Genomic DNA, 24817 nt, shown 5'->3' on the forward strand with positions numbered 1-24817 from the left:
GAGAGGACGGGATGCTCGGTCTCAAGCCTTTGTTCTTGCTGAAGGGAGAACAGAAACAAATCCCCGACCCAGTGCTTCCTCCAGAGTGAGGTGGTTTGGTTCAACTCCTCCCACAGCTCTTTGTTTTTCAGACTTCCTTGGCTCTGGTCAACATGGGAAGGTGAAATAAAGCAAGGAAACCTGTTCTTGCAAGATGGCCAGACTCATTTTTCATTTGCAGGGGTGAGAAGATCTCTCAGCGCGAAGCTCTTCAGGGCTCTCCAGGCCCTTGCCATTGCCACCTTCGGACATTCCCGCTTGGGCCCAGGAGAAGGAGAATCCTCCCTTCTCTCCATGCATGTTTCACGAGGACTGGTGTCTGCCAGCTCCTTGCATGGACTTCATGATATGCTCTGGCATCTAAGATCACAGCTGTGATCACGGAGGTGAATCCCAGGTGTTTTTGGTAAAGGTGGGAACTGAAATGAGGTCTCCCATGTCCTCCGCATTGGACACAAGAGCAATCGCTTTCCTAACCTTCTCCCTAGATGTACTCCCACCATGAGCTCCTGCTCACCATTCCCTAATGCTCTAAAGAACTGGCAACAGCAGAAAAGGACAGAGAGAAGAGCTGTCAGGGTCAACGATTTACTGTCCACCAGCCCAGCCCCTGCTGCCACATGGGAGAAATATACTTAAAAATACTAAGTTTTGACGAAAGCAGATGTCCCTCCACCTCAGACACCCACTGAAGTTCTCCTGGATTTTTTGCTGGAGCAATTATTTTGCTTCCTAGGAAGTAACATCATAAAACCTTGAGCTTATCCAGCAGGCCACTACATTGCTGTTGAGCTTTCATAACAGTAAAATGTTCTGTCAGTGGCATGTAAATCTTCCAATCAGCTGCAGAGATGGAGAAAAACAACCTGCAAAAGCCTCCTGATGCCATAAAGTCTACTGGCAGCTTGGCAATTCACGTTTAATTTAGTCTGCAGGACAGGGGTCACGTCAGTCGCCAAGATCATAAAAAAAAAAGAGAATAAGAAGTCTTGTGTTGTACAGTTTTTATGTAATGACAAAGCCACTCTCAATAGAGAGGTGGCAACCCTGCAGCTGGGAAACGCACCCGTCTCTCTCCTGCCACTGCCTCCTGGCATTAAAAAGAGGGAACAATGAAAGGAAAGGATTAAATTTGCTTAGATGAGTATCTTTTAACCCTTTTGTACCATGTCTTTAGCTAGGCACACAAGGATGATGGAGTGTATATATGAACCTCCCAGCCCTGCTCATGTCAAGTGTGTCCTCTTGAACTCATACATGTTTTTGGTTTTTTTTTACTTTTTAGGCTACTCTTGAGCCCACAGAGCGCTCCAATATTTACAGAAATGCGTTTTCTTCGCATCACGTGAAGTGCAAACCCCTCGTAGTTGTCGTTACCACTGGGGAAGGAGCTGTAGATGTGGCATGGCCTTGCACGGCGCGTTTTCCAGCAGGACTGCAGCCGCACCGTCTGCCTTCGGGGGTGACTCGGGGCTGGGCACACTCTCCTGGCTCGCTCAGCACCTCAGGGCTTAGTGCTGGCCGCAGCAGCAGGAGCAGAGCAGCTGGGCGGAAACCCCCTGCCACCCCATGCAGACCGAGGCACAGGTGACAGTCAAAGCAAACTTCCCGACCAGTGCTGAACACCAAGGGCTCCACTCGCTGCTGCTGCTCTGCTGCTTTAAACACACCACCTGGGTGATGGAAAAACCCCTTGCATGCTGCTCTGGGGGCAGTGCTGGGCCAGGCAAGCGGCTCTTAGACGAGCCAGTCCAGAACCGATGCTAGATACAAGCTCAGTTGATCTTCAGATGGCTCCTGCAGAGCTGTGTGACCTTCTGCTGGGACTGCTGCACGGGGATGCTGTTGGACCACCACAGTCCTCCCGCGCGTCCCACTCACTGAACCCAGAGCATGCTGCAAGGGCAGCGAGGGGCTCCCCAGGAGCCAAACCACCTCGAGACCTCAGCTCCAAGAGGTCCCTCTTGATGAGAAGCTGCAGTGCAGCCCCAGCAGCTCCACCCGTGGCTGAGTCACCCGCAGCGGATGCCCGCGGGTCGTCGCGAGCCGGCTTTTTGATCACTCAGGGGCCGCTCCTTCAATGGGGAGCCCGGTGAGGTCTTTGTTCTCAGCTCCCTCCTCCTGGGAGAGGGGTGCCAGCGCCGTGACCCCTGGCAGAGCCTTCTCCTTGATGCCTGGAAGGAAGGGCAGCGGGGCCGGGCAATGCCAGCGTGTCTCGCCAGTGTGGCTCTGCCAGGAGGAAGGGGCTCCTGCTTGGCTCCTCCTGATAGCATCTCCATCCTGCTCCATCACTGCCTTGCCCGAGGAGCAGCAGATGGGCTAACCGGGTCCCAGAGACACCCGCTGTTTGTATGAACCTGCCTGGTAGCCTGGTGAGAAGGCAAGGTATTGGGGTAACTAGAAACACGGGAGGACCTTGTGCATTGCAACCCCATCCGGTTCCTTACTCCTGTTACCCCCTTGGTGGCAATCAAGGCAGATCTTAATCTGATTCCCAGTTCTTATTAGATGGCCGCTTGCTTTCCGTGGTGATGTGTGTCCTCAGCAGGAACAGCCCTTCTCCCCCTGCGCCATGTACCCTGGGTACCTCGAGAGCACCCACATCCTCTCCAGCCTGCCTGGCAAGGCTGCACAACCAGAGATGTGCGAGGCACCGTTTCCTTCTCCGAGCTTTAAGTCTGTTGTTCGCTTCCCGAGGTGACTCTGATCCTCGTATGAACAAACAACAACAAAAAAACAAGCAGAAAACTTCTGCTTTACCTCTCCTTACCTCAGATCCCCCCTGCTGAAGGCTCCAGCATTGTGCAGCCCTGCTACTCTCATCCCACCGTACCTCCTCCCCACACGGGGAGATTTTGCCCTTGCAGGACTGGGTTGGGCAGAGCTGATTCCTGTAATATTTTATTGCAGGGTAAAGTGGTGGAGTGCCCTTTATGGTGTTTTGAAAGGAAATTGTACAGGAACAATGTCCCGGGCAGTGTGGCTATTGAAAACCCTTCACAAAGGGAGTTTGCCACAAGAGGAAAAGCAGCTTAATCAGTTGAACTAATCACCGTAGGTGGTTGAGAGTCCCTGAGGGTCTGTAAAATCAAATATAATGGGAAAAGAAATATACCACAGCTTGCCTGCGCTCCTCGGTGGAGCCGCCAGCGGATCTGGGACGCTCCCTGCCTGGCCCCGAGCCCGCCGTGACCGTCCTTTGGGCTGTCCCCACGTAGCACCACGCTCACCCCAACACGAGACCCCGTCCGGGGCCACGTGGCCGAGCCCTTGGGATGCCCCTCAGCGAAGTGGTGGCCACCGAGGAGACCCGGCCTGGTGTAATGGGGCTGGGGACCGTGAGCGAAGAGGCAGGGCAGGGGCGCCCGCCCTGCTGCAGTTACCCCAGATGACCCCGTTTTCGGCGTGGGCGCGAGCAGGAGGGGTCAGCGGCGCTTACACAACCCTTGTGCTGCAGGAAGAGGAAACTGTCCCTGACAGCCACCCGCGGCTCTCTGGGGAAGGGAGGATATTTCTGCCTCCCCCAGCTCTGAATCTCATTAAAAACAAAAACAACGACACCAAAAAAAAAAAAAAAGAAGAAAAAAAAAAAGAAAAAGAAGCCAGACTGTTTTTTCCTGATCATTTAAGTGGAAAGCCAAGTTAACGGTAGGAAGCAAACTGGGACAGTGCAGGAGAAAACTTGGGGACATTTCTGTAATCCTGTTATCAAAGCAATAGGTATTTGGGGCACGCTGATGGGGAAAGCTCCCACCCCTTCACTTCGTGTATCGTCCAGAAGGGGCTGAGCCTCTGCTCCAGCTCCTTACCCACACACAAGGGCTTTCTGAAGGATGGCAGAAATGCTTCTCCATCCGAGAGGAGAAGCCACTCCTGCAGGTGACAGTCCTCCAAGGACTCCAGGGCTGGTCCCTCCAGAGCAGCCCCTCACTGTGGTCATCCCAAAGCCCTGAGACAGTCCCATGCTGTATACGGAGGAAGCACAAAGGATCCACATTTATATTGAAAATAGGAATTTGGATGCCTTTTGGAAATAGGAGACCGATTAACTCTGAGGCTTTTCCTCCACCCTCTCCAAGCCACGGGGCTGTGTTCCCCTCTGTAATTCTCTCCTGTCCTTCCCTCTAGACCGACCACCAAAAGCCGTGTGAGATACCTGCCAGCATCTACGCACACATGAGGATTTCCTTCCGCTAAGGAAATCAGCCTGATCTGACCTTTGAATTGAACAAGGTGTGAGTGAACCAATATAATTATAATGGTGCAAACTTTTTAAGAGTTCCCCAGCAATCTTTTCCTGGCCCTCAGAACAAACGGTCCCCTTCCTTAGGTGACGCAGAACAATTTCAGCACCAGAAGACCAAGAAGCGGGTACAAACTCACCTGTCTTAACCCTGCTTTGAGAGAAACCCCCAGAAACTCACATATTCCTTGTGCGTCCTAACCAGACTGGGCAAGGTTTTGTACCACTCCCTTAACACTGGCCCAGGCAGCGTATCACAGACTTGTGTGAATGAGCCTCAGGGCCATGGTGTTTGGCCAGCTGGACCTCCATCCCCAAACGCAATGTCCTAGGAGGCCACAGAGACTGGAGGAACCCGGTGCAGAGATGGGACGGAGGTGAGGACTCGAGAAACGGGTCCGTTGTGCTCTGTATCCCAGTCCTATGGGACGTCAAACCAAAGTGCCTTTAGTGTTGTCTAGGAAAGGTGGGTCTTGTGGTAGTAAACAGTGGGTTAGCATCTGGGAGAGTAAAACCTCATTGGTACTCAGCACTCGCTCACATGGACATCCACAAAACCTTGTCCCCGCTGTGCTCCTCCAACGATCCCATTAAGCAGTGGTGCCCTCCGTCGCTCCCATCCGACACAGAGGTGACACTTACGCCTCGTGTGTCCAAACTGATGGAGAAAACACTGGGGGTGGGATTTCTGCCGTGTAAGGTGGGGAGAGCAATACCCGGTCCGCTTCCCTGCTTACAAGCTCCTTGCCACCCCCTGCACGCTTTTACGAGACCTCACGCAATCAAGCCCCGCACCAGATGTGGCTGACTCTGATCGCTGTTACCGAAAATGTGTCAAACAGACCAGAGTCAGTGCTCCTTAACTGGGTAAGTCGAAGCCTGTTTTAACACCTTTAATCCACTCTTTCTATTTTATGCAACAAATGAAGCTTGCATCCCATGGAAAGAGTACTCATGTAACGTGAAAGTGTTGTACATGCAAAAAGAGAGCTGTGGGCTGCACGTGCACAGCCAAGGGCATAAATGCAGCTCTTCCTAAGACTGAGTTAGAAAAGCTTTTTTTTTTTAAAAAAAAAAAAAAAATCTAACGGGAATAATCACCTATAATTTTAAATCCTTGTTTTATGAGGAACTCTGCTGACAAAAGGTTTTGGAAAGCTCCTCTCAGCTCTTGGGGCAACAGGAGGCACTCACCCAGACAGTGGCACCCGGGACATCCAGATGCGCTGTCCCAGGAGCCACATCGGGCTGTGCACCACGAAGCCACGGTCCTGGGGAGAACTGGGCAGCAGCAGTGAAGATGTGGAGCCCTGCGGGGGCTTGCTCATCTCCATGGGCTGCCCGGGGCACACAAGGTGCACTGAGGGGACCTGCGGTAGGTGAGGCACATTCCTGCGCCACGCAGTGACAGCATTTCCTGAGGAAAGGTGACGGGAAGGAAGCGGGGACTTGCCCTATTTATAACGTGGCCGGACACGAGCGTCATTTCACATGAGAAACAAAAGGTGCTTCGCTGGCCTCAGGCCTGGCCCCTTCTGAATTTCACTGTCTGTGAACAAGACAATTTCGCTGTCTGTCTCTGTTTTACAGAAACCCATCAGCATCACGCACAAGAACGGGCACAACAAGTTTTTCACAGCTCATCAACGAAGCTCGCAAGCCGGACACGGGCGGCTCTGGCAGAGCAGCCGTGGCTTGGTTTTGCAATTTTGTGTCTCTCTGCCTCCAGACGACGTTTAAAACAAAAGCCCGTAGCTCCCAACTGTTTCACTGGCCATAAAACCTCTCCCCCGCCATCCACAGAGCAGAGGGATATTCATACCACCTGTGCAGCTCCACCAGCGATGAAATGAAGCCTTTCTCCAGCAGCACGATGCCTGGGATATTAAGATAATAGCACTGCAATAAAGTGTGAACAGCTTTGTAACCAGTTTGTGCTCCAACACAGTCTGGCATTTAAGCTGCAAAACAGTTTCATTCAGCAGGACTTTTTTTTCCCATTCCCTTTTTTGTCCCCTATTTCTACAATGTTTTTCACATAAAATAACCATTCTGAGATCTCACTTACTGCTAGGAATCAGTTTTAAGGAGTGAGTGCTCTCCAGGGGCACCTCAAGCGGCACCAGAAGTTCAGGCAGCCAAAATCCCCTCCTACCCCAACTGCACAAGAGGACCCCAGGTGCTTAACACTGTTCGGTCAAACCCCCCAGCACCAAACTATGTGGGGTGAAGGGGCTGCTGGGGTCCCCTTCTTGCCTTTACAATTTGCCTTTTTGGCTTAAATAATTATTTAAGAGACTGTTGTTTTGCTCCAGCTCCCTCTACCCATGCTTCCTAGCTTTCTGCAGTTAAAATAAGCACACTTTTCTTTCTAAGCTTTGATGGGCAGCACTGCCAAGGATGGCAGTATTTATGGGGGACCTGGGCAGCTCTGTATATTCTGTGCCCTTTCCATTTTATTTCGTTCACGACTACTTCGGGCTGAAGCAGGCCCACATCTCCTCCTGCATTCTGCCATACTGACCCAGATTGAAGGCTTTTAAGCAGATCCTTGGGTTTTGTCCTAATCCATCTCTCCTCCTGGGACATCACCCTGGTCCCCCGCAAACCCTCGCACTCATTTATTTGCTCTGGGCTGTTCCTCACCAGTTTGCATTTTGCAGCACAGTGCACTGCAATGCTATGGTTTGCATTTTGCAGCCCTGCCAGGTATCAGCGTGGAGCTTCAGGCACGAGACCCCTTTGCTCTGCAGATGTTGTCTCCTGCAGCAGGGAGACCTGAGCTCCTCTGTGGTGGAGAAGGACATGCTTTGAGCTGGCAAGTCAGGCTGGGAGCAGCAAGCCCCAGCCTCTGCTGCCATTTCTAGGGTGCTAGGGGCTCCAGCACAGTGCAGCGATGAAACCAACCCAGCTCCCTCTTGCAACATCAGCAAACTTAAGCTTGGCTTCAATCCCCTTTCTGTGATCACAAGGCTGCAACCCAGCACAAACAAGATTTTTTTTTTTCCTAAATCACAAAATTGTCTTTTAAACTGTGTATATAGTGAAAAAAGGAGGCAGCCCCAGTGACTGCTGGCCGCAGCCTAGTCTGGCTTTCCTCCTGGCTTGCAACTGCCAGATCACAGCAGCAGCACACCAGTACCGTAAGGGATTACTCAAACTCCCCTCACCTCTGTCACTCGGTTCTATTTATCCCTGCAAGACTGCTTTGCTTAAACTGAAGAAACTGTAAAGCCCTCAATGGTGACATGAGAGCAAGCAAAACCAGACAGAGGGTGATGATGAAATGCTACGCCATAACCATCCGGATTGCAGAAATGACACAGTGAACTGGAAAACAGAGTTTTGCTGGAGCCCCAGGGGATGCACAGGAGGACCCTTTGTAAGACTCACTCACTGCCCACAGACAGTTTCTGGGCTATCTGAGCAAGCTTTTATCAGTTGCTCTGTAAAACTCATGGAAAACAACCCAAGCACAGAGTTAACAGCATCATGGCTCCTTGCAGGCTGTTAGCAAGTTGAGGAGTGATGGCTCTGAGTCATCAGCTTGGAGATTTGGGGACGTATTCTGCCTGCCATTGCAATCTCTGCAAGACTTCCCCCCAAAATGAGGCCCCAACGAGGCATTGCAGTTCAGTCTATGATGAACCACTGGCTTCTCCTCCTCCTGTTCAATAACACCAATCCTGCAAACTCCTGGTTTTGGAAATGCTTTACTGCCCTGGCTGTGTTGTCTCTGCCACAGCAGAAGAAAAAAGCTGCATGTGCAACTGATTCCCTCACTCCCGGCCTATTTTCACATTTAACCGTAGTCACGACTCCTATCAAGGACTCTAGATGCCCTCATATAATTAAATATGCAATTTACACAACTAAATATACAATTTACCCAATTAAATTAACTCAATGGATTGAAACCACCAATGCCACAGGAACTCAGCTGCCTGCCTATTTAGCACATCCCCTCGTTCACGCAGAACGGCATCCGAGGCTTGCTGCAAACCCCTCTCAACCCATTTTGCAGCAAACCCTGAAAGTCAGCAAATTTTGCTTTTCAATGGAAAGAGAGGAAGCAAGTTGCAGGGACTCAAAGCCCTTATATATAATGTCTTGCCACCTGCCTCTTCTAATGAAAGTGAAGGGATCTGGCTATGCTGGAATATTTAAGGAGAAGAGGAGGTCTGGAGCAATACAGGACATACCCCAAATTTCAGACAAACTGGAGGGACAGACAGACAGCATTTTCAGGACGTTAGTGCTCCAATAACAGTTTTTGCATTAATTCAATGGTGACAGCCGCTAAACAGCGATATTGTTCAAAGACACTCCATGAGACAGTGGGAGAGATGTGCAATGAAGAAATGAAGGCTAAAAAAAACATTAAAGAGGTTTCACCTACCTCCGGTCGTTTCTCCTCCTTCTGAAGAGCTTTTTGGTGTGTGCGATTTCAGCTTCATGAGGCAATGGATGGTAACCCTGTAAAACAGAGGGAAAAGCAACCATCAATTCCAAGATACAGGAGGCATCGATATGTAGGTGCTCAGAGTAAGACAGAGCTGTGTGCCCAGAGTGTGTGTGAGGCTAATTCAAGAAAATGTTCCTATCTGCAAATCCTTACAAAACACAAACCAGGACAATACCTCAAACCCGACCAACACTTTCTTCTCCATTTCTACTCTTCCTCTCTCCACTTAAGGTGCCAGGTTACCAGGCTCTGACTTGGGATGTTTGTCTGGTGAGAGGGGTGCTGTATTTACCACCTTGCTATGGACATCGAGGCTTCATTAATATCAGCAAAGGGATTCAAGGCTCCTGGTCAAAAGGCACTACGCAAGTGCAAAGTGTTATTTATTTCCCAGGGACTACGGAGCTGTCATAGCCATAATGATTATTATTTATGTAGCATTGTACTTCCCAGGCTGGCAATAAAAGCCTTGTAAAAGTCAGTCCTTTTATTTCCACAGCGATCTATCTCGCCGTCTGAGCTGGAGCCGCGGCTGGTGAATCAGCCTGCGCGAGGGGCCACGGGGAGCAGTAAGGTAAGGGCAAGGGCTGGGCGGGATCAGTTCTCATAGAGCAGCAGCTTTGTCACATTGGCATGACAACACTGCCTGCAAAAAAAAAAAAATCCCTCTCCATGCATGGATAGTCTTAAAAATTACAGTTAATTTTAGTAGTGGTTACGGGTACAACAGTATTTTGAGATCCTCTGGTGGAAGATGTAACAGAGGAGAAAGGTTGCTGTGGATGGCAAAAAGTCTGAGACCAGCAGGGCTTATCCTGACCATCCAGCCTGGAGAAAGGCACCCCACACCTACTGCAGCAAACCCACAGCTCCTCCGTCTGTGGAGCCTGCCACTCTGGAGACCTTCACCCTTTGAGATTTGAAGCAATGCAGAAGTCACCAAGCCCCTAGGTGAGTCCTGCTGCTGGCTAGCCTGCCCCTATTTCAGCCTTAAGTTGAAGTTGGAACCCTGAAGTTTCAGGGTTGAAGTGTGTTTTTGTGAAGGTGGTTTCCCTCCTAACTTTCTTTTTCACTTCTACTCTTCCAGAGAAAATCACCCCACACCATAAAGAGCTCTCCTCACGCTCCCTGCACCTTGCCACAGACCAGCCTTCACTAAGGAGAGGTAGGCTGGGGACAGTGAAAGCTGGAGGCCTGCTCTGTCTGGGCTGCGGTGAGATTATCATTTGGTTAACTGGGTTTGACTGGGCTTTTCCTGCAGCCAAACACCTTATAGTTAATTCTGGGTGGCAAATCAGAAGCACAGAGACCTCCCCGAGGAGCCCCCGGCCCCTCTCTGGGCAGCCAGGCACAGACGTGCGGCCTGGCGGGTGGGGGGAGCCGCCGGGGCTCCGCTACGGGCCCAGGGCCTCTGGGCCTGGCCCTGGGCACCACCACAAAGAGCCTGGACACCACTGGAACGAGCCTGGAGATCTTTTATGTCAAGCATCTTGAAATTATACTGAAGCTATTTCATTACTGGGGCCGCAGTCTGAGACCTTCTCACCTATTTGATCACTTCTCGTTCACCGATTGCACAGGAGGAGCTTAGTATCTCTGAGATCTGGTCCTCCAAAAATTTGCTTGCAATTGGCCAGGGGGTACCAAAGCTAATGGTAAAAGGAAGGGAGGGAGCAGACACACGCAGCCCAATCGCATCAGCTGTACTAGTTTAGGAAATGAGGTTAAAATTAGCACAATACTCAGTGAGACTGTTTCCAAATGTTGTACTACCACAGCAGGCTAAAGCTTGGGGTATTTTGAAGAATTTAAGCCGCATCGCAAAAACATGTGCAAATACAATTACCCTGAAAAACGAAACCGTCTCCGCAGAGCACGAGCACCCAAAGTACCGATTTCCTACGAGCGAAGCCTTCATTAAGTGTCGGGAGCTCTAGTCCTGCCCATTCCAACCAGAAACCATAGGCAGAGCCGTGTACGGCCGCGTGGCCTCCTTGCAGCATGCCGCTCCTCCTCCTCAGCCCTCTGGCATCCAGAGCACAGGGCCCGGGTGTGAGAGATGGGTTAAGGGCACAGGAACATGTCTCCTAACCCAAGGAGCACGTCTGGCTGCTGCCCGTGCCTGAGCAGAACGTGGCGTCCCCACTAGGAGAAGCAAGCATCTCCCTTCTCTGGCCGAGCGGTTCCCTTCCTTAGTCCAAGCCATCAGACAATGTTTTGGAAAAAAAAACGTCACCAGTCCCTACTCTTTGTCTATTTTGGTGCCGAAGCAAAGCTAAATTTGGAAGGGAGAAAAGTCGACTTTTTTTTGTGCAGCAGGCTGATGTAAAAGGAAATATCAGCAACTCCCAAGAAGGGCGGAGTGCCCGGCTAAGTCGAGGGCGCTGGGTGGGTGGGTGCGGGCCAGAGTCCCAAGGGCACACTAAAAGCATTTATGACATGGCTCTTTGATTTGTCTGGAGGCTGTTCCCCACCACAGGTCACGCAGCACGGCGCTGGAAGTGCCTTTAGCAGAGCTGGTTCACTGAGGACAACATGGATCTGAAACACAGCTCTTCCGTTTTTCAGCAGTCTGGCTCTTTATGAAGCTGAAATCCCCGAGCAGTACCAAAGGGATATGCTTCACCAGGCAGATGACCACCCTCTGCCCTGCAATGGGTCTACAAGAAGTACACCAGAGGGATGCTCTTCGCTCCTGCCCGAGCCAGTAGACAGCAGTGAGCTGAAGTGCCCACGGATTTCACACACGGGTTTGTGACTTGTCTGTGGGCAGTAAAATCACATTTGGTCTCTCTCCCACAGCGGTTTTATTTTGATATTTATTCACAGGTGGCTTGAGAACATAACAAACAACATTTCAGTGCTGCTGGTTCTGGAAGCGAGAGGTGTGGGAAAAGCAAAGAACAAGGAGTCCATGGTCTTCGGAAGCTCTGCTAATAGAGGTCATTTTCAATCTTGGAGCAAAGCGCTCTGCGGTTTACATGGTGGTAAACTTGGAGCAGAACCTGAGAAGCCCATGGGACTTCTAATGTATGTATGTGTATGTCAAAGTTAAATTACAAACATGCACACTGCTACAAGAAAGGCCAGCAACTCTGTGAGAGACGGACCAGCCTGCTCTCTGGTCAGTCCCCTAGAGATCAGCTCTGATGTGCATATTCTTTTTCAGATGTTTTTTGGAAAGCAGCCCTTGGAGAAGAGGTGGTGGTGTCTGGCAAGCTTAGGTGACTGTCATCTGGCCAGCTAGCAGGCGCCAAGGGAAAGCTGTCCTTTACCTCGACTGCTGCAAGCAGGCAGCAGAGCGGGACACCCCTGCTGGGTGCTGGGAGGGACACAAGGAAGAGGGGCACAGCCAGTGAAATGAGGGGAAATGGGGAGTTTTAGAGTGACCCTTCTCTGGGACAGAGCTTTTGTGCTGTTTTTCTCGTGCTCCCTCTGCACCATCACCAACTGAAGAAGTTTGAGGAAAGCACCAGCTCTGTCTCTTTTTATGGATGACGGCAAACCCCACCACAAATCACAAGGCCAAGTTTAAGGACATTCCACAAAGGCTTAGTAAAAATATAAGGGCATATTAGAGTCTGGTGTTCATTGTTTTATCTCCATGTTGCTGACGTCTGCCTGATGCAGCCTGACCCTCAGATGCCAAACCTCACCCCACAAAGTGCCCTTCTTCACCGCTACTCACACCATCAGCCTCTGCTGCAGCTGCTGAACAAGATGCTCGCAGCACCGATACAGTCAAGTGTAGGCAAAGGTGACCCAAAAGGGAAACAGCATTGCTGAAACCCAGAGCAAGCAGACTGAGAAAAGCAGTGGGACAGATGGAAACAACCGAGGCTGGGGCAATAGGAGAAATAAAAGCAATGATCTGGCCGTATCGCAGTATCGGTCCATACGAGCTTTATCTCAAAAGCCTTTGTGCCCTCAAGAAACATCTCCACCCCTGCTTATCTTAAGCAAATGGTGGCAGAAGGCCTGAGCTGAACAAACAGGTTGTTAGGCCGCCAGTAGACGCCGCTGGGAGCTTTGCTCCGTTTTATTACACCCAAAGTTCAGGGTGGGATTTATTTTCGGAGGTGGTGGGAAGTGACGGGCAAGGCTGGGTTTATGGCAGCACTGAGGACACTGCCTCTGCAACAGCGGCGACAGAAATCCTGTGGTTGAAGGCAGGGCCAAAAGCTAAACAAATATTGCAGCTCCAGAAATGATCCACAGAAACCAGCCCAGAAACTCATGACATATCCTGATAAGGTTTCCATCCACCTATATGACAGGTTATTCGCTGCAGGCCTGGAAAAGCCTGGGACAGAACGGACTTATTTATGTTCAGCCAACGCTGAGCACGTTCAGGGTCAGGCTGCAAGGCATGGACCAGGTGGTGCCTGCATGGGATGAGCAGCATGGGGACATACCCCACCAGAGATGTCCCCATCACCTCTGGGGCCAGCATTTCTCAGCACCAGGGGCACTTTGAGCAAAGCCAGCTGCTGGGAGACCACTTGCCAGTACCTCTTCCCCTTCCAGGAATTCCCACAAAAGTGTCCTGCCATCCACTCTCCTCTGACATGAGGGGAATTTTCTACCTCTTGCAAGAAGAGGGCTGTGGCACAACCGAAAGCCTTGACCTGATTTGGAAGCCATGGAAGAATACCAAACAATGGCAGGAAGGGGCCTGTAAATGATTTCCTCTCCATTAAAATTTAAGTGATAAATCTGTTCCTTCAAATCGCAAACTATTCATTTTTCCTGGAAGGTGCTCGCAATATTAGCTGCTTCTGAATACGGAATCAATCGGTGCTTCTTTTTTTATCAGGACTCAAAGCCAACTGAATAGAAAGTGCAATGATTTCACACTGTGCTCCAAGCCCAAGGCGAAAGGCGGCTCAGTCGTTACAGCCCTGCGCTGTGGTGGCTCTCCCATCACGCAGCACGCACGGCACAGCACACGTGGCTTCTGGCCACCCCCGAGGATGCTTCTTCAGTCTAAATTCAGCTGTCGGGTTGGCAGAGGTGCCTGTATTTCCAGCCACCCCGGAAGCACAGCTCCTTGGGCTTCACCACCACCGAGCCCTGCATCAGCGGCGGAGGAGGGATGCTCCGCAGGGCCTCGGGAATAGGACGTGCTCGCCCGATGAATCATGGCACGGCGCAACACGCCTATCAAATGGGAGGCATAGGAAGTTGTTTCTTGGGAGATGTCCCGGTTTGGAGGATTTCCTGATCAACTGCATCTTTGGGGAGCGTGCCATAAGTGTACATTGCCAGCAAAGGCTGAACGTGGAGCTGCAGCGCGATTCGGTGGCGAGCACCTCGGAGGAGACTCTTATCCCAAAGAAAGGGTGGGGATACAGATGAGCAACGACTGTGATGGCCAACATGATGGCCACAGCTAAACACCACTCCTTCCTTGGTTATGATTAAAAGCACCGGGCCAATTTCCTACAGGGCTCTGCCCTCCCACATTGCCCCAAGGGTGCAAACTCCTGTAATCCCATTTGCTGAGTGTTAACGACAGTTTATATGGACCTCTCCCAAAACCGTGGGCGTTTTAATGAATTACAGACTCCACGCACACTCAGTCCCAGATCTGAAGAAGCATCACTTGGACTCGTCTCTTCCCACCACTTTTCCCCAGCATTTGCTATCAGCTCCTGGCAGAGCGGACATCCACTAGGCGGACGATAGCGCAGACCCTGGCATTAAATACTTGGGGGCAGCTTCGTCCCACTGCAACCAGCCCTGGGATAAAAGCAAAGACACAGAGAAGGGCAGGAACAGCCCGTTGTCAAGCTGCCCATGTGAGGTGAAGGATGCAAATGCAATTAAAGCGTTAGAATAATTAGGCAAAGTACCCCCAGTGAAATTCACCTTGAACCTTCCTGGGTGCCATCTGCTGATGACTGACAGCAAGTTTTCTGGGCTCTGTTTTAAACGCTCAGCCCTATCGCTCCTGAATTACATATAATTTCCAGAATTATATATAAAAAACGGTGAGAATTATATATAAAAACTTTGAAATTCTGCACAAAGTCTCCTCGGAGGAACCGCAGACACATGGTACCCACCGACATGACCACACTGGGCAGGGGCAGCAGCAGGAGCTGTGGAGCGAGGTGCACGCTGGAAGCATTGATGCTGGGTACTCCAGACACACCGACACAGACACACGGTGCCATAGGAAGAGTATAAATAACAGACAAAAGAAATCCCCTTTGTTACCAGAATCCGCAAATCCAGAATCAGTCACAATCTGACTTAGGAAACGGAGTTTTTCCCATGTTAAAGCAAAATGGGAACAATACTTCACGAGTGGAAGTAACTTTAATTGTTTTAACTGATGTTATTTTAGTGTTGTTTAGGTTTATTGTTTATTTGTATGTATTTCCTCTATCCCGGTCATGCTTAAAAACAAACGTTACTGTCAGCAGTAAAGCGTCCCATCCGTAAATAAATGCATTTATCCAGTAAATACAGATACAACCGCAGCACAGCTTGGAGTCCTTAGATGCACAATATTTAAATAATCGACATTAAAATAAACAGCGTTGGTGACCTGGGTTTGCTTTCCCCTGGAAAACAGAGCCTCTTTCAGCTATTATCGGGGATAAATGCTGCCCGCATCACGTGGGCCCTGCTATTTGCTTTGTGGTCTGTTCAGCTCACGCCGTGCAAACACTACAGCATCAAATTTGGCACTAACCGATGGTCTCAGGGGTGACGGATTCAACTTGCCCCCATCCTGCTCCCTTCAACTGGGGGTTCACCGCCGGCCGGCAGGCTCCACGTCGCGCTGGGTGACGGGCACAAAGCTGCTCTGCTGCAGGCTGGAGAGCTCAGGGCACGGACTGGCTCCCGGCTCGCCCAGGCTTACCCTGAGAAAGGGCCGTGCTGCTTGGAAAAGCCTTTCCTACACTTTGCTTGGTGCTGCCAATTTGGGGGTGAGGGAGGAATTGCTCGAGCTGGGACTTACAATGTTGTGATGTTGCTATGGGGATATTTGTAACTTCAGCTATTTCGGTCCCTCTGGGACCATGCATTTCTTTGAAGTACACTCCTGCTCTGTATTTTTCACATTCCCAAGTCTGTTTTTCCCCATCTCTTGTCCCCTTCAAAGCCTACAGCCCCCAGTCTGTGGACGTGGACGTGCTGATCCTGCCTCCCCGGCACGGCGATCGCGCCCCAGCACCTCCCCGCTGTGTGTCGCGGGGCTGGTGGCACGAGGAGGGCCTCCCTGATGGATTTTTGGTGATCTCTGCATGGACTCGATAGGACATCAGGGAGTTCTGGAGCAGAGCCCCGGTCACCTTCTACCTTCTAGAGTCTGTTGAAGCTCTGTGCAACCACCAGCTATTTTTTTTGGTACAACACCGCCTGGCAAAAGCAGCTTCTGCCCCACGTGCTCACCTCGGCGTTGCTCTCAGAAGAAGGTAGGGTTGTACCCAAGTATATTTTCATTTCACCCTTATTATTAACAGAAGATTGCACGAATGGACATGAAAAACACGCAATCCCCCAGAACCAAGTCCCTGCAAACCTACCCAACTTGGGTGGACCAGAGTTTCAGCTCACGCTCATGCAAACTCCCTGGGACAGTCCAGCAGCAATGAAGGCCCTTGACTGCAGACTGATAACTTCATAACCTTACGAACAATAGGTGGCTGCTCTTTCCTTTCAACATGGTAGAGACTTTCTCACTGTGCAGCCCTTGGCACTTCCCTTTGGAGGCGATCCAAACAGACTGACTCTCACCATCCTAAGACAGCAGGCAGCAGTCAGTAAGTCAACACGCATTTCTCTGCTCTGATACCTGGAGAGGGGAGGCAAGTGGCCTCAGGGAGGTGGCTTGTCTCACCACCATCCCTATCGCTGTGATCCATGCACTCTGACAAAGAAGTCAAGGGGAATTTCACCACTGAATTCAATGGGGTCGTGACAGTGTCAGCCCCTTTTGGTCCACCAGGCTAAGCCCTTCTCGCAGGCTCAAAGACGGCACCTCCCTGGCTGAAGCAAGCTGTGCAGAATGTCAACGTCCTTTCCTTCTTCAAGGCCCTTGTATTGTCCTGGAAACATTTTCACACAATAGATATTCCTGTTTTCAGCCTCCTATTCCCAAGACACAGCCAACACATTTTCCCTGGGACTATACTACAAAGAAATGGTTTTTCTCCATTCTCAAGTCTCCGCTTAGTCCAGCTCTGTGGGAACAAGTGAGGGCCCCATGTCACTGCCACCCTAGCTCAGAACATATCCTGGTGCGTTAATATCGATTTAATCCTATAAAAACCTCATTCTTCCCTTTGAAAAGTCCCACTCGTTTGCCCTGACCCTCTGCTAGCCTACTGGTACTTTGGACCTGGGCAGAAGAAACTGTTTCTTGAGTCTGCTCCCTTGCAGGATCTTCCCGGTATGCATCAAGCCCTCCAAATCCTCCTGCTGTAGTGGGTCTTAATGTAGGGATAAGTACAGAAAATGTTATTGCATTTGAGTATCAGTCATACCACCTCATTTATTAATTACACTGGTGGTTTTTAACTGGTGCTTTGCAGACCTCTGGGAGCCATGGATTACCTTGAACAATAAAACCAGTACAAGTAGGTAAAGCAAGTTTGTAGCTGCTTTGCAGCAGTCTCCAAATGTGATATTTGTAAATGGATCTAGCATTTCCACCAAAAGAAAATCCTAAAAAATGTCTTATCTAATATCTACTAGAGGACAGGAAGCAAGACAACAGTATCTGCTCTCCCATGTCTTGCAAAGGATGAATCTCAACCATGACAACTCCAAAGATACAAGAAAAGCTCACAGGCACCAAAGACCAGCCTTTCTGCCAGTAAAAACAAGCACTGCGAGTATTTTGTGATGGCTGTCAGGAGCTGGGTGAAACCCATTCAATTCATTTCTCATCGGACCAAGTGCCTCCAGGCTGTATTTCATCAGAACCAAGTGGGAACAAAGAAGAACCAGCGACCAGCAACAAAACACGGCAAACAAAGCATGCCACCCCTCCTTGCTGGGGTGTTTTTAGCTCCTTCACTTGGGTGTACGAGCCCTTCTTGCTGGCAGGACTGGGCACGTGGGGTGGGCAATATGGGCGCTGAGCTCCAAAAGTTGGAGAGCTCTGAGAGACAGGTCACAGAGAGCTGTAAGACCTTAAACGAGGTTGCTAAGTACTGTATCCAAACTGGTTTTAGACATCCTTGCCTCCATACATCTCTCTGCCCGCTGTGCCTAGGTAGAGGAGGAGCAGGGGGTCCCTTCCTCCTGCCTGCACCTCCGCTGCGGAGGCAGAGCCCGGCATGGCTGCAGCCTGCCCTCCCGCATATCAGCTCGTCTGATGTCTGCGTGGGTGCCTGCATCCCCGCTCTTGGCAGCCTCGGCCCCTCTGTCCTTATCAACGCCGAAAATACTCGCTTAGGATCCGTGGCCTTTCGCCAGGCAGAGCGCCGCACGAGGAGCACAACCGTCTCCTCCGTGCCTCCAACAAACCCAGGCAACAAAAGCGAGGCTCTTCCTCAAGCGCAGAAAAAAAAAAATAAATTAAAAAAAAAATGATAAAAAAAATTCCCACCAGCTAAGAAAAGCTGGAGGTTAATATAAATTCCATGGGTTTGAGGGGGAAGTGGAGCTGCATTCAAAGACTCGATGGCTAACCACGCTTCCTTCGTCTGGCAACTGTGCGCTCCCCGAGCAGAGTTATTGAGGAAGTTAGACGAGCGCTATATTTGTTCCAGCTGCAGATTTCCCTTAACCCCTGGTATTGGTGTTTTCAAAAAAACAGAGCTTGTTTTCTGATGCTGGCTTTTCATTTTCATGCACGCCACGGCCACAGCTACTAGCTTTAATCACTGCCATCCATAGATTAAAAATAATGAAAAAACGTCTGCCATTCTAAGAAGTCCAGGCTGGATGAGCAAAAGGGGGATTAAAACAAGGCTATCAGGAATTAACTTGGAACAGGAAAGAAGAAGATAAAGCCATTATAAAAGCTTGCAGTAATACAGGAGTCCTTTTTGTTTTAAGTGTTAATGCAGCCATGCAAATTCCTACCAAGATTTATTAGTTGGGTCATATATCTGCCTTGCTTCCTCTCCTAATGATAAAATCAAGGCTCTTTCACTCCACTAGAATGCTTCTTTCTCTCAATTAAGAGGAAAAAAATTGTATATCTTTTCCAAGACTGTGTTTATGGTATGCATCAGACTACCTGTGAGGCTGACACCTTCAGAAAAACGACATACGGAAACACTGCCATCAAGATACCTGGTTAGAGACTAAATTGTTATGGTTCTCCCCAAAAGGCGAGTGTGCTGCTTTCGGTACCGTCCCCTTCCATCATCCCCATCCTGCCAGAGCTCTGGCGGTCCCGGGAAGGCGCAGCACCCCACTCTCTCCTGACTGCCTCCGTGGTCCATCGGCTCAGCAGAGCATCTACTTTACCCGAACCCGCTCCCGAGTCTGCCGTTTGCCTTGGCCCTCGGCCAGCAAAGCACTTAGGCACATGCTTAAAGTTAAGCACAAGAGTAAACAGCTTGAAGTCGGTGGGACTTAAAATTAAGCACATATTTCAAGGATTTGCTGGATAAGGGCCTTAGCCCCCGTGCGCCACGTTTAACTCGGATGATTCTGGGCTTATTGGCTCCCCCTTTCCCCGGCCGCCCTCCACCAGACCAGGCAACAAACCATTTCTGTTTTGCCACCACGCTAGAGGTTGGCTTTAAAGAAACCTTGTCTAGCCTACGGGCAGAGTATGCTTTTCTTTAATTATACCTGCCTGTGAAATACCTTCCAGAAATCCCCACCCAAACAAAGCCTCAGGAAAGGAAATAACGGAAATTCTTGATGGTTTCCACGGGGGAAGCGATCCCAACCAGTGAGACGAGGCGCACGTAAGATGAGGCTGATGACTGTTCCTACTGTACGCGACTCCCAGCCCAGGGACACTCCCTAAAGGACCAGGAGAAACCCCGCTGCTGTCCCTGTCCCTGTCCCAAGGCAGGAGCCTCCTTGAAGCTGGCCCCTGGATGTGGCTCCCCGTGCACGTTCAGATCCTGCCTCGCCACTCTGAAAAGCCTCTCGGTGGACGCACGGGGAAAGAAGAGGCACGAAATCCATGAGACCACCTCGCTTGTCCCTGTAGGGAAGTGCAGCACTCGATGATCAATCTTCCAAGAGGCCACACAGCTTCTAATGGGCTAGAGGTCTCCCCCAGACTCCTGCCTGATTCCTTTTGTCTTTCACATGAGCTTTTATACTCTTTTTCAATTGCATCTCTGCTTGCTAGGGCCTCAGTGGCTGTGGGCAGGCATGCAGTTCTGGCAGAGACAAAGCCCTCCTGCACAGAGGCAACCACCCCAAACAGGCAGCACAGAAGGACATGGAAGACACGGGCAGAGGAGACGAGCAGAGGACTGGAAGCCTGGACACAGAAGATGAAGGTTTGCTGCTGATTTCCCCAGAAACAGGACTGCTCTCATCAAGAAGCAGCAACTTGCCCAGATTTGACAGGAGACGTATGGAACATCACCAAGTCCGACTCCCCTCCCTTCCCCTTCCCCATCCAACTCACTCCTAGCCACCCCCTGCTGCGTCTCCATCTGCTCGTCAACACTCAGTTCTTCCCAGAGCAGTCAGGGCATGGTCATCTGATTTGCTTGTGCTAGGCATATCGATGGCACTGAACAATCAAGTAGCTTCGGAAAAGCACTTGTGAAAGAAGCCTCTATTACCCTACTCAAATTTTAAAAGACTCTAGATGAGCACCAGATCTTCAGCCTTCTTCTGCACTGCCAAAAAAACTCTTTTTGTCCAACCTTGCACCAGGTTGGCCCTCAGATCTCCCTAAAGGGCACAGCCACGGGCTGCCACACTTGCCCTTCCTGAAGCCCGTGACTCTCAGAAGTCAGGACTGGCAGAATAAATTAAAGTACTGCCTTGCATGCAAACCTCGCCATGAAAATATGCCAAACAAGGCGATCTGCTTCTCCTTCAGACAGGAACGGCAGGATGGTCAGGTAGCCAAGGAACTCCACTTCCAACACAGCAGGTTCCCAGCCTCATGCACACTTCCAGCCCTCAGAGCTACTTGTGAAATACTTCCCTGGCCTCGCTGGCTATGGTCAATTGTGCACCATTTCCTCTTATAGACGAGGAAAAGTGGCAAAAGAGCTGTATCTTGTAAATCTGTTACACTTCACCTGCTCTCCTCAAAGGTCAGCGTAGCCCATTCCATTATCATTCATTACCTGTGTAGCTACTCTGTTTGGAAACACAACCAAAATGTTAGATGCTGGATGTAGAGACCAGAAAGCTGCTCCAGTACCCGGAGAAAACCAGTACAGCTCCAAGGCTGACAGAAGAACTCATAGCTTGCTTACTTTTACCTTTGAACATGGGCGTTTGTAAAAAAAAGAGTTTAAATAACAAATATCTAAGCATTTATAAATTGAACCAAAGACACATTTCCATTCAAACAAAGGATCCTTGCAGTGCGTGTAGCCACAACCCACTGGGGTCGGTGGGAGACCTTGCATTTCTCCCTGGCCATGAGTGTCCCACCATGCCCTCCAGATTTCAGACAAGATGTGGTGAAACTCTCCCGATCTCCCTTGATGGCATTGTGTTCTCTGACAGCCTTCTGCCACCGGGCTTGGCTTCGTGTCAGCCCCAGGACACGCGGCAGCCTCTCGGAGGCTTTGCAGAGGAGCAGGACCCAGGCACGTGCAGGCGGAGGCAGGCAGACCCCGCTCGCAGTGACCGCGGGGCTCTCGGGACCATGTCAGGTCGCACGTACGTTTGAAGCTGGCCACCCCGTCCTCGGCAGCGAGGTGCAACCTCCTACCGGCGCCTTCCTCCTGTGCTCGCAGGGCTGATCTCCAGGAAGGCTCTCTAGTGTGAGGAAATCCTGGCCATCGCCACCGAAGCGTTATCGACACGGCAGAGGAGATAATAACGACAGGAACTGCCTTACGGCAACATCACCGCCGTGATTCATGCGGCTGCTCGGTGCCAAGGTCCGGCGAGCGGTAACGCGGCGAGAGGAGGTCGCACGTGCTGTTAGCTGGTTATTGTGCAAGAGGAAAAAACCAGAGGTGTGCTCCTAGGGTCTGATGAGCATCAGCCGCTCTCCCTCTGGCAAATGAATCAGGTCGGCGGCACACAATATTGTATTGACTCACTGTATTGACCCCACCTTCCCACGGGAGGCCACAGATCCCTTCTCCTACAGGGAGGTAGGTTTGGCAGCTAGCATGTGTTTCGGCTGTCTCGTCGACATCTGGAAGAACCATCACCACCCACGGTGGCAGAACCATGATGTCTGCAGTGGGGTTGGGGCTGTTGTGTGAGCCTGGACTCACGAACAAACCCACAGGAGGCACAGCAGCCCTGACACCTGCGTACAGCCCCGGCCACAAGGAGATGTAGGTGGCTTTGATGACCACCAAAACCACAGAAAGCACCACGTGGAAAGCTGCCGTGCTTTCTTCAACCCCGTCCTCGCTGGAGGTGCCCACCCCACCGGCACGCAGGACGTGCGTGCACTACGAGCAGCAGAAATTCCCCCACCTTGGACAACCGGGGGCACAGAGGAGGCGAAGGGCTGGGGAGACACAAGGGCTCTACACGACCCTCCGTGGGGATTTGGCTGCTCACCGAGTGGATGCAGGGGAAGAAGCTGCCATGGCACCATGGAGGAGCACCTACACCAAAGCTGGACATGGTGACGGGACAGATTTTTCCCTCTGTGAGAAATGCTCATGAGTGTCTTCTCCAACAGGCTACCGCTACACCAGAAATAGAGCGCCCTAGAGACTTCACTCTTTTTTTTTTTTTTCTTTTTTTTCCCCTTCCAACTCAGTATTGCTACACTCGCAGAGCTGTTCAAGAGTCTCTCTTTAATGTCACATGTGCGGCCAAAGTCCCTCAGGCCCCAGCTGAAGCAGCCTGGGATATTTGCACATACCCCTCACAATGGAAGGAAGAGGGTGTAGGAGGGAGGATCAGGCTGCTGACCCCTTTATTGTTCTTGGGCCAGAAGAAAGCTTCCTCCTGGCTTAAGAACCACGGCGCTGAAAAAGTTTTCCAGCCAGAGCGAGTCAGATGGAGTCACTGGGGGTTTTTTTTTGTCTCTCTCCTTCCCCTGCCTCCCCCTTCGGCCAAGCGACGGGGAGTCACAGGGTTGTGCTCCATTCACAAAATACCTGCTGCACATCACGTAGTCCTTCCCCCCGGCGGCGGGGAAAGGCGCTGGAACCCAAGCAAACGAAAATAAACCATTTTTCTCTGCAGATTTGAAGAAAAAAAAAAAAAAAAAAAAGAAAGGAAGAAAGGACCCTGCTCCCAGACTGACGCCTCCAGCGTGCGCACGCCGGGGAAGGGGTAGGCGGGGGGAAGCGAGGCGACGATATGAAAGAAAACAAAAACAGCAAATTCTGCTCAGAAAGGATTAAATGGAGGTTTTCCAAAAAAACACCCCGCCATTATATAATGAGGCTTAACTCGGAGTCACAGGGGTCACGCGATGCAGCAGACTGGAAAAACCAAAGTGCAGCGCAGCCTTTCAATTGTTAAGCCAACCACAAAAACAGAAAAAACGATATTGCGATTGTACAACAAGGTGGCCAATGGTCGTGTTTCCCCCCCAGCCTTGCTCTCTCTGGCCGAAACGCCCCGTGTAGCCTTTCTGACGGCTGGCACTGATCGGCTTGGCTTCGCCCACGCCGGCGAGATGATGCCATCCGCTCTCCGGGAGACAGCTATTGAGGGATGTGCTGAGCACACATCGATCCGTGGGGAGCCTGAGCTCTGCCTGGGCCATCCAGGGAATGAAATCCATCAATCAACTGTCTTTCCAGGTGACAAACTGCACGCAAGCAGATGATTTTATTATTATTTTTTAAACGCGTTGGTCACATCCAACAAACCCACCTTGCCGCTGGTGGCCAAGCACCCACCTAGCCCCCAAGCCCTCCGTGGCTCCCCAGAGCCTTTCAGAGGGGCCTGCGGTACGACCCCAGCCACCATCCTGAACCTGGTGCAGGGCAAGGGCACTGCCTGGGCATGATCCTGGCTCCACGGCACCTGCCAGCCCCCTGGGACTGAGGCTCCTCACCCAGCACCTGCAGGGGCTCAGTTTGCAGAAGTGGCCAGCCCGGATCCAGCCTCACACGAGGTGAAGTCCTGGGTGTTTTATTAAAAACTCTGTTTCTTCCTATCATGTTTAAACATCGGCTCTTTGGGAAGGGCAAGCCACCCATCCACTACCTTCCACGATCCACGCACCCCAGACCGCAGCAGCAGGGAACCCGGAGCAATCTTGGGCCCGTGTTTTCCTCTAAAATATAACAAGTACAAATCTATGCTTCACTCCTGAATTTTGAAAACTGGCTTTGGTAAAGATCATTATTGCAAAGTGAACAGTAAAGACCATGACAGGTCATCTCAGCTCTCAGGCTGCTGGTTCAGGTCACGTCCTGGGAGCTGCTGACCCCAAACCTCGCTCTTCTTACCCAGTGATACACAGCAAGCCAAACTTGAGGAAGCTGGATTTTCATATTTTATTTATTCACAGCCCCACGTGGAAGGCTGGCAAAGCTTAAGCATAGGCAGGCCCTGATCCTTCATAAATAATGTCGCCCACGGGCATGTGATGGAGCATCAGGGGCTCCCTCCCCAGGGCCTGCAAGCAGCAGCAGTCAGTGCCTGGTGCGGTATCTGCTTGTTTTGCTCAGCCGAACGGAAACAAACTACTCCTATAAGCATACATATTTTCTTTCCGTTTGGACGGGCCGCCTCAAAAGAACATACAATGAGAAATGAAATAATCAAGAGGACCACAAAAGCAGGAAGAAATGAAGCTTTATCATTCTTCAGTGGTTTCTCTGCTCACACATTACAGGAATTAAGAAGAAGAAAAAAAAAAAAAAAGGAGAAAGGAAAAGAAGAAAAGAAATAGAAACCCAACAAGGAGCAGTTTCTCCATGACGGTACCAGCAGGTAAAAAAAGAGAATAACCCCGCCTGGCCACAGGACAAACGGCCACCAGGACAGCATCCTATGGCCAAAGGGCT

The 24817-nt window shown here is 50.8% G+C and overlaps 1 protein-coding gene across 17 annotated transcripts in view; it reads right to left on the reverse strand.

Moving 5' to 3' along the window:
- CTIF (cap binding complex dependent translation initiation factor) overlaps positions 1-24817 on the reverse strand; it is a 135623-nt gene that overhangs the window by 49117 nt on the left and 61689 nt on the right. For all 17 annotated transcript variants that reach the window (XM_040540567.1, XM_040540565.1, XM_040540559.1 and 14 more), the window contains one exon: positions 8682-8758. In XM_040540567.1, the coding sequence (XP_040396501.1) occupies positions 8682-8758 (77 nt within the window). The remainder of the gene's footprint in view (positions 1-8681; positions 8759-24817) is intronic.

Source organism: Cygnus olor, chromosome Z (genome assembly GCF_009769625.2).
Source record: "Cygnus olor isolate bCygOlo1 chromosome Z, bCygOlo1.pri.v2, whole genome shotgun sequence".
Classification (NCBI taxonomy): Eukaryota; Metazoa; Chordata; class Aves; order Anseriformes; family Anatidae; genus Cygnus; species Cygnus olor.